Source organism: Notolepis coatsorum (assembly GCF_963971535.1).
Source record: "Notolepis coatsorum genome assembly, contig: SUPER_7_unloc_7, whole genome shotgun sequence".
Lineage (NCBI taxonomy): Eukaryota > Metazoa > Chordata > Actinopteri > Aulopiformes > Paralepididae > Notolepis > Notolepis coatsorum.
In genome coordinates, this window is record NW_028174874.1 from 404,932 (window position 1) to 415,960 (window position 11,029).

The 11,029-nt window shown below is 43.4% G+C and overlaps 1 protein-coding gene across 1 annotated transcript in view; it reads left to right on the plus strand.

The window, feature by feature from the left end:
* LOC311232774 (caspase-8-like) overlaps positions 1-884 on the plus strand; it is a gene marked incomplete at its 5' end in the record, with an annotated part of 19,292 nt that extends 18,408 nt beyond the window's left edge. Inside the window, one exon of the mRNA XM_084338353.1 lies at positions 453-884. Coding sequence (XP_084194479.1) covers positions 453-630 — 178 coding nt within the window. The 3' untranslated portion in view covers positions 631-884. The remainder of the gene's footprint in view (positions 1-452) is intronic.
* Positions 885-11,029: the final 10,145 nt, after the last annotated feature.

An 11,029-nucleotide genomic window follows, 5' to 3' on the forward strand; every position in this document is an offset into this window, starting at 1 on the left:
GTTTTGATTTAGTCGTTATGACCCTTTCAACATATCCATTCGTAAGGTTATTGTCCGCCATCTTGTTTTTTCCTAAAAAGTCTAAACTGGCGGATTGATTTGTAATTCTGTTTGTGGGCGGGTTCTAGGACCACGAGCGGGGGTTATGACAAATACCCACGTGTAACTTGACTGTTTCAGCCAATCAGAATCGAGAAATTTGCATGCCATTGTATAATTTGACTTCACACACCAACAGCGGAGGCGACCGTGCGAGGTGCCAACCTGCTCATCAGGAGCAATTAGGGGTTAAGTGTCTTGCTCAAGGACACTTCGACACGCTGCCCGGGAGGAGCGGGAATCAAACTGGGAACCTCCAGATTACCAGACGACTGCTCTACCTCCCTCGGAAACTGTCTGCCCCAGTTGTTGATGTTTTAACAGCTATTGTTTGCTCTGTGTTCTCTGTCCAGGGGAGACGATGTCTACAAAATTCGTCAGGAGGTCAACCGCCAGACTGGACTGAAAAGAACCTACTGGGTTAACCCTAAGCAAATAACCCCCCAGCTGACCACACAGGCCCCAGAGTTCACCAGCACCATGACCAAAGCACTGGTCTTCCCTCCCCCCTCTGCCCCCCCTCCCCTCTGACCCCCCTCCCCCCTCTGACCCCCCGCCTCTCTCTGCCTCCCCCCCTGTGACGCATTACACATGTTCTGTTTTATGATTTGGTTTGTATAAAAAGAATTGTGGTGCCATAGATAACAGTAAGATGTATTGTGAGGGATAAATCCATGGATTTGTAAGAGTCCATCTGACATTTGGGTAAACAAAAGTTGTTCCTATAATGTAAAAGTATTTGTCTCTATATTTTTACAAAGTTAGATTTTTTTAACATACTTAAAGGTGCTATAGATAATAAAATAATTAAGTATTGCTTCCCCCAAAAAAACAATTATTGATTAATGACTTCATCATAAAGATCATAAAAAAATTTGGTGGGTCCAAAATTAATGTTGTTGTTTACATGTTGTGTGCTCCCTACTTCCCATTTCCCCACATGGAACACCAGACATACCTTTATACATGAGCTTGATTGTAATCATGTACACACTTTTCAAAATGGATTAACTGTGGGGTTCCACAAGGAAGCTGCCTAGGGCCTTTGTTATACTCCATCTTTACTAATGATTTGCCGTTGGGTGTAAAACATGTTAGAACAATTATGTATGCTGATGACACAACATTATACAGTGCAGCTACATCTGAGAAAGCTGTAACTGACACCTTAAACAGGGCCTTAACAGACATTTCTGAATGGATTGAGTGTCAATAAATTTTATATTATCATTAAAAAGGTGAAGAGTAGTTTTTATGACTAGGAAATGTTCTGCTTTCATCACTCCCTCCATAACGAAATCAGTTATTCATTCTTTGGTTCTGTCTCACTTAGAATACTGCCCTGTTATCTGGTCATCAGCTACAAAATCTGATTTGAAAAAGTTGCAGATTGCTCAGAATAAAGCGGCTCGTCTGGCACCAGGCTGGTCATACAGGACAAGTATTGGTTTTATGCATGAACATCTGGCATGGCTGATGGTTGAAAATAAATGATCGCTGAGTCTTCTAATGCTACTGCGGAACATTATCAGCACTGGTAAGCCATCTAGCTTGGCTCATCAGTTACAAATGACTTCTGAACACGGTTACAACACTAGAGGGGCCGCTTCTGGTAACATCAGAACAAAAACCGCACCAAAATCTAATGTTCTCAAACTCACTGGCATAGGTCAATAGTACTCTGGAATGCTCTGCCGAAAAACATCTTATCTACAATAAAACAGGCGAAATAGTTGGTATGTATGTACATATACGTGTAATAAAACAAAAATATGTACATGCAACTGGGGTACATACAGTAAGAACATTTTTGAAAGATTGAAATAGAATAGACCTAAGAACAACAAAAGAGAAAGCATAGGGAAACTAGCAATAGTATGAGAATAGGATAAAGGCTAAATGGCAAGGCTCAGAGCTCAAAATATCAGAGTCATATTCCGTTTGCACATGAGTATGTATTCCATTCGGATCCATTTGATGTATGAGGGCGACGTAGAGAGGATCACATCATCGTGGTCATCACCACGAGACGTCCACCACCTTGGTCATCACCACGATACGTCCACCACCTTGGTCATCACCACGAGACGTCCACCACCTTGGTCATCACCACGAGACGTCCACCACCTTGGTCATCACCACGAGACAATCATCCACCACCTTGGTCATCACCACGAGACGTCCACCACCTTGGTCATCACCACGAGACGTCCACCACCTTGGTCATCACCACGAGACGTCCACCACCTTGGTCATCACCACGAGACGTCCACCACCTTGGTCATCACCACGAGACGTCCACCACCTTGGTCATCACCACGAGACGTCCACCACCTTGGTCATCACCACGAGACGTCCACCACCTTGGTCATCACCACGAGACGTCCACCACCTTGGTCATCACCACGAGACGTCCACCACCTTGGTCATCACCACGAGACGTCCACCACCTTGGTCATCACCACGAGACATCCACCACCTTGGTCATCACCACGAGACGTCCACTCACAGAGAGACAGGGAGACGGGACAGGCGTTTGTTTGTGATGGGCGGACATAGCAATAGATACATGTAGTAAGCATATATGTGAATAGAATAGATACACGTAGTAAGCATGTATGTGAATAGAATAGAATAATAGATACATGTAGTAAGCATATGTGAACAGAATAGAAGTACTTAACCCAGCAATGAACTATAGAGTAGGCATGGTTTAGACGTAGGTCAGACAGAAGACGGTATGAAGCTGATCCATGACCTCAATGGTGCTCAGGGGCGTCGTTTTATTATGGCACTCGCCATACCTTGGCAAATACATTTAAAAAAATAAAAGTTTTATTTTTTTATTTTATTTTTTATTCGAATGTTAACATTATGAACGAAGCTTCGAACTATTCGGTACAGCCCTAGCATGTTTTGATATTGTCAATTATCTCACTTTTACTATAGGTGACTTTTACTGTGACTAACTGAAATACGCCCCAAAAAAAAGGAAAATGGACATAGGGATGTTTTTTAATCAAAGGGCAGCAGAGACAAGTGATACAGGGACACAGGTAAGGTCTTACAATGGCTTAGTGATTATAACAGTGCAGTTCAGCATTCAGTAACCCATACTTTTTGTGAACGTGTTTTTGATACTACATTCTGTTGAACACACACCTCATAACCTCATAATGCATAATTCGTATGCAAAATGTGTATGCTTGTGTAGTCCTGCGTCATACCTAATTGTCATATAACTGAATTGTATAGAAACAACTCACCAAAAGTGACTATTGCACAACTGATATACCCCCCCCCCCCCTTCACCCCCCCCCCCCTCCCTCCTCGCCATACCTTGCCTTTTACTGAAACGACGCCACTGATGGTGCTCATATAACATATGTGGGCGTAGAACAAACCGTGCACTTTTACAGCTGCACTTCTTCAAAGTACACGGGGTCTCACTCTTGCAGCCACACTGCAGATCATCTTCAGGACAGGTGGATTGTGATCAGTGCCCGCCCGGTTACAGGTGTCCTTTTTCCATCCAAATTCCTCTGGCTTCATTGCAGGTGGCAGATTCTTATTGAGATTTCGCCAGAGGTATACGCTTGGAAGTGGGCCCTCTTAAAACTTTCAATGAACGCGTCCTTTGTTGGAGGTAGAGCAGCAGCTAGATTTGGTGAAGATGTCCTTTCCCATTCTCCCCCCCCCCCCCCCCCCAGACAAGTAGCCTTGTGTGTGTCATGTCCCGTGTTCTCCATTGTGCCATAACAGGCTGAGATGATGGCAGTGGCTTGGTCAAGGACTTGCTGGAATGGGGCATCCACAATGCCAATGGCTTTCAGGGCTTTGATGACGGAGCCTTTTCCCAACCCATAGTACGACGCTGCAGTGTCACATCCTGATAGGGCATGGGCTGGTAAAAAGGTGTTCGACACTTTGTTTCTGCTTGGCACGATGAGTGGTACATCCAGTCCTGCCTGACGGGTAATGGTGAAGAAGTAGGACAAACACATCTGTATCATCAGAAACCACTGTGATTTGATGGGCTTCTCTCCAGAACACCTCAGGAGGACTTGTTGGACGACGATGGTCTCAGCTTCTTCCTGCTGATTTTCTCTAGATCATATCGTGTCCGTCTCTCTTCCGTCTCGATCTCGATGCAACATGGGTCCTCACCTGTCAACACCAACTTGTGTGTGTTTGTGCTCTGTAGATGGAATAGCCTGTCTTTGCTCAGTTCTTCACACATGTAATTATTTCAGCTGTTTCTTGTCTTCTATGGATGAGAGGACAACTGTCTGGGCTGGTAGCTTGGCTGATAGGAGGAGATGATGCAAATCGGGCTACGGCTCCCGGACTAGTACTGAGGAAAGCTTCACTGAGCTGTTTGGTGAAGTGAGTACTGACTCTGGATTAGACAGTAAGAGCATTTCATCATCTATGAATGAATGAATGAATGAATGAATGAATGAATGAATAGTTTATTTTTGAACATGTATTCTTTACATTCCTCTAAATAAATCATAATATCAAGCTTTGTCAAACAGAATAATCAGAATGAAAAAGAAATTATAAACAAAAAGTCAAGAGCAATGTAGTTAGTTGACATATTAAAAAAAGGAGTAGAGGAAAGCTAAGCTTATTGATCCCTACCCCCTTACATTTAAATGTTTTCCTCCATTCATTTTACTCGATATAACATAATTTAGGATAATACATTATATAATATACATTTATATATATATATGTATGTGTATATATATATATATATATATATATATATATATATATATATATATATATATATATATATATATATATATATATATATAGTACAACAAAAAAATTACTTGAGTCGCTTGACAGCAGTAAATACAACACTACATAACACAATATAACATAACTTCGTTTATCAACATTACTCATTTCTATATTTCTCTCATGTGTATTTTTTAAGCTGCTTTTTAAATTGTGCAATATGTTTACTCATTTTGATGTATTCAGGTATGTTATTCCACAACTTCACTCCACAAACAGATATGCACATGCTTTTCAGCGTAGTGTGTACCGTTGGTTGTTTAAGATTCCCTCTCCCTCTTAAGTTATATTCTCCTCCCCTGTCTCTGAACCATCTTTGAATGTTGCCTGGGATTTATTTATATCTGGCTTTGTATACAATGAGAGCAGATTTGAAATCAACTAAGTCCATACACTTCAATGTCTGTAACATCATCTATGGTGTCTATCTTCCTGTCTGACTCTGGAGAAGATGGTGAGATAATTTCACCATCTATGGTGTATATCTTCTTGTCTGACTCTGGGGAAAACAATAAGATAATTTCATCATCTATGGTATCTATCTTCTTGTCCGACTCTGGAGAAAACAATAAGATAATTTCATCATCTATGGTATCTAGCTTCTTGTCCGACTCTGGAGAAAACAATAAGATAATTTCATCATCTATGGTATCTATCTTCTTGTCCGACTCTGGAGAAAACAATAAGATAATTTCATCATCTATGGTATCTAGCTTCTTGTCCAACTCTGGAGATGAGTCTTTGTCTCTGATGTTGGAGCTACGAGACCAGGGTCTTTGTCTAACTCTGTACGATATGTGTATTCTTACCGTATACATAATATGTATATAAATACGGTAAGAATAAACATATCAAACAGAGTTATATGGGTAAATATAAATAAATATATAAATGTATATATATGGTATATACAGTACTATTGTACATACTATCATGCAGAGTTATATGGGTTATATGCAGGTGTATAATTAAGTAGGTATATAGAAGGATTATATGCATGTATATTCAGACAGATATGGATATGTGGTAAGTATAAATATATCAATGTATATAAATAGTCATATATATAATATCCACATCTGTCTGTACATACCTGCATATAATCCTTGTTACATACCTGTACATACTATATCTATATCTGTACATATCCCTTACCTACTCGTACGCTGCCATCCAGTATGACTTACTACCATAGTGTCTTCATACCTGTATCACTGTACATATTAATACTACAACTCTGTACATACATCTGATTAGCACTATTACTCAGTAGTACTAATTCACATATTTTATATTCAGTTGAATCATCTATACATTGTATATTAGTATTGCACTTTACTGTTACATTTGCAGTCTGGTTGGATGCCAAACTTTATTTTGTTGTACTGTACTTGTGCTGCATGATGACAATACATTTGAATTTGAATCAAATCTAGTATAGTGGTCGTATCAGTGCACTTGCATGCTATGTCCTGCAGAGGGCAGTACAATATTACGTTTACAGTCTAGTAGCTCTCTGGGCATTTTAAGTCATTGTTGACTGAGTGTTTGCGTAAAATAGAGCTGTTACTATTGTTACTGAGGATCTGTATTATTTCTGGAGCTTTCCTTTGCTAATCGGTGTTGCATAACCTTTCAGCAGCATGCACACACACACACACACACACACACACACACACACACACACACACACACACACACACACACACACACACACACACACACACACACACATATATTTATATACATATCTGTCTGAATATACCTGCATATAATCCTTGTTATATGTAGATACTATCTATATCTGTACATATCCCTTACCTACTCTTACTAGTTACACTGCTGTCCTGTATGGCTGTATGACTTACTACCATAGTGTCTTTATACCCAGTGGTGCAGTGGCAAATTGACAGTAGGTCAAACGCTCCACGCACGTGCGCGTGCGCGCGTGCGCGCGCATGCACAGTTTTTTTTGGCTGCTCTCGTCCTGCAGCTGGATACTATTGCCTCACAGCGCGGCCGTCAGCGCGCGGCCCAGAGAGCGCCGCTGGCTCTGCGGCTCTGCAGCTGCATGCTTCTCCGGGAGTCCGGTTGGATAATGCCATGTAAAAAGCGATTGCGCGTACTTCAGCCTCAGTGAGTGAGGTATCACGAGTGATACCGAGTGATACCAGCACTGCAACACTGTTTATACCTGTATCCAGTGGCGGCCGGTGTGAACTACATTTGGGTGGTCGCGGGCATCTGACCAAGCTGACCAAGCGAATACTGACTCATAACGTTACCAACGTTAAGTCGAGTTAATTGATTCATACTACACTAGTACACGTATGATCATCAATCCAATAATGAACACATATATATATATAGGCCTATCTTGTCATTTTAAACAAGTTACCATTCATTCATTCATCCATTATGCAATACCCACAGCGAAATTAACATGCTGTGTTGAGAGAGCGAGAGAGAGAGAGAGAGAGAGAGAGAGAGAGAGAGAGAGAGAGAGAGAGAGAGAGAGAGAGAGAGAGAGAGAAAGAGAGAGAGAGAGAGAGAGAGAGAGAGAGAGAGAGAGACAGAGACAGAGAGAGAGAGAGAGAGAGAGAGAGAGAGAGAGAGAGAGAGAGAGAGAGAGAGACAGAGAGAGACCGCATTAACTCATTAACTCACTGTTTAGTTGAAACGTGGTCCAGGAGGGCTTGATAAAGTGTATATGTCCACTGTCCCACAGTCCCAGACTGTTGTTGTCGATGTATATCCACTGTCCAGAGTGACTGCATCACAACACAACAGCATCGAGTAACTAACTAACTAACAGCCTAACCAGAAACTGACGTCGGCCACTCAGAGACGTTGTCTCCGAGAAATGCGGCTACGGAAAATACTGGCGTCGGCCAATCAGAGAGCGTCTCCGAGAAATGCGGCTACGGAAAGTATAGACGCTGCTTGCTTAGATGATAATAGATCGCTTAAAAAAGCGCCCGGCTTCCATCATAATACATCTTATTTAAACACATAGCGCGTTACGCACTGTTTGTCTGCGACGGATACAGCGATGAAACCAGTGCACGCCCAATGTAAGCGCTATTGCGTCTAGCCCGAGAGAAATGCGGCTACGGAAAGAATAGACGCCTATTGCGTCTAGCCCGAGAGAAATGCGGCTACGGAAAGGAGTCACTTCCTGTTAATGAAAACAATTATTTATATTTGATATATTAACGTTAAATTGTGCGTTGGAAACACAAACATACTTAAAATGAGTAAATATTAGAGCTGGGCCGTTAACGGCGTTAACGTGCTGCGTTAACGCTATACTAGTATCGCGCGATAATATAATTAACGCATTAAACGCATTTTTTTTTTTTTTTTTTACATTTTTTTTTTCTACCTTTATTTACCCAGGGTAGGTTCGCTGAGCACAGATGTTCTTTTCCATTCACACCTGGGAGCTGCCCAGTACAACCACAGTTGACACCATTGGCCACTGAGCAACTCCACTGGAGCAGTTGATTCAAGCCATGTCACATAGTTCAAGTTTGAAATGATTCTTTCTGTTTTGCTCCTGAGAGTGTGCTAGATACTGTACTGTACTGGTAATATTATGTATTTGTGTTAACTTCTGAATAAAACAACTTATTAAACACAAGTACATCTTATTGAACATTATTTTGATATTTCATTACCAATTATCATAGCAAAACAGCTTTTTCAAACAGTCTGTAATGCATTTTGGAAACGGGAGATGGGCTCATGGTGTAATGGGCCACCTGGCCTGAGAAACATAAGGAGGAAAGAAAAAGTAAGGACTTACTTCTGGTCATTATTTGGGTAGAACACACATATTTTGAATGCCTTCGGCAGTTTTTTTTTTTTTTTTTGAGCCATTTTAATCTAGATTAATCTAGATTAAATCCAGGATTGCAGATAGATTAATCTAGATTAAAAAAATGTATCTATGCCCACCTCTAGTAAATATTATTCATTTTAAACATGTTTATTTTATTTATAGCGTCTCGCAGGCAGGGGCGGTAGCGCCCGACGGTTGCCCCCCCCCCCCGGACCCTTTCTTATTATTCCCATGTTTTGTGAAGATGGCGAAACACAACAAAAACAAAAAGAGTACAACTCTTAGCGGTGGATCACTCGGCTCGTGCGTCGATGAGGAACGCAGCTAGCTGCGAGAACTAATGTGAATTGCAGGACACATTGATCATCGACACTTCGAACGCACCTTGCGGCCCTGGGTTCCTCCCGGGGCCACGCCTGACTGAGGGTCGCTTTGCAATCAATCGGAAGCTCCGGCTTCCGCTGTTGGGGAGTCGCAGGCAGCGATGCCTTCGTCCCCCTAAGTGCAGACGAGGCCTCTCTCCGTAGTCCTTTCCCCCCACGCCCCTTGTCGCTCTCTGAGTCGGCGTGTGGCTGCCGGTGAGACGTCAGTCTTTATCCAGCTGTCTACCGCCGTGCTCGTTAGTCGACTCGGGACCGGGGGATCGCGGCGCCGGTCACGAGACCTCAACCCATGCAGAACGCGAGCCTCCCCCCGCCCGGGGGAGCCGCACCCATTACGTTCGACTACGACCTCAGATCAGACGAGACAACCCGCTGAATTTAAGCATATTACTAAGCGGAGGAAAAGAAACTAACCAGGATTCCCTCAGTAGCGGCGAGCGAAGAGGGAAGAGCCCAGCGCCGAATCCCCGCCCGCGGCGGGCGTGGGAAATGTGGCGTACAGAAGTCCGTTTACCCGGTAATCGGCCCCCGTCGCGCCGGGGTCTGGTCTTCTCGGAGTCGGGTTGTTTGTGAATGCAGCCCGAAGTGGGTGGTAAACTCCATCTAAGGCTAAATACCGGCCCGTCCGAGTGGTCGCGGGCCCGTCTAAACAAAGGTGAGTCCCGCGGTCTGCTCGCCCTGTGCGTTGAGTTCAAGTTTCAAGTTTCAAGTTTCTTTATTAGTTGACATGCAAAGATACAGAATACCTTCACATGGAATGCTTTTTTCTGTTATGCTCCTATGAGGATCATAGGACACTTGGATCATACACATACAGCTCATTACAGTAATATTCCACAATTATTACATTTTAGATAGTAATAATGGTACAGAGCCTTGAGACAAACATATGCATATTCACCACCGCAAACAGACTGGCAGCCGTCATAGGCAGCGCCATTTACGGAAGGAGGGGGGAGTGGGTTGGGGTTGTTACAGGACTGTAGGGGGGGGGGGGAGTGATCCCTCACACGAGGCAGCCGACAGTGCAGCGCCAATGCCGAGGAAGGGGGGGGGGGGGGGGGGGAAGGTGGGGGGGAGTGCACAAGCCAAGTCCTGGGTGGGGGAGGTAGGGATTGCGGGTGGGGAAGCCGCTCGCCACTCTTATCTCCCAGAGGGCCTTCGACTCCAGCAGCTCCCTGTTTCGACCTTCGTCCAGGAATTTGTTTTGGCTGACTGACTGGCCCATTTATCCCAGCCACGTCACTTTAAATTTGATTTGAATAGAGTGAAATATAACTCTATTGATTTGAGTGGAGTGAGTTTTAACAACTCCGTCCAAATGACTGAATGCATTATTAGTCCAAGTGTCCAAGTGTCTTATCAGTTCATTTTGGTAGATCCTGTGCGCGGTAAACAGATCCAAAATCTTCTTATTGCAGTCCAAAAGCTTCGATAATCCAAAAATGACCACGTCTTCAAGTTTGTAGCCCGATTATGATGTCCCAATAGGCAGAGAGGGTTAGGCTTATTCTGCTTCTTGAAGAAAATATGCAATCCACTGATTAGATCCATTTAGAGTTGATTTGAGTATATAGTATAAGAGGTGCTGAACCCTCTTCGCACAGTCGGGTCCGATCTCCCTCCCGTCCCTCACTAGGGGGGGCGGGGGGGCCCGGATCCTCCCCAGTATTCTGATGGTTATAGGGGACCTCAGCGGATACATCTGTCGAGCTTTCCAATCTGCTCCACTCTTGTGTTCCAATAGAGCAGAGCGCAAAGCCATATGAAATATAACGAAGGTTATCCTATAACCCTAGTTATATGATTATGGCGAGCGCTCTGCTCTGACACACCGAGGACCCCATGTGTCTTCCGTTTCGGCGGTGAAAGACTGGGGAAGGAGCTGGTAGTA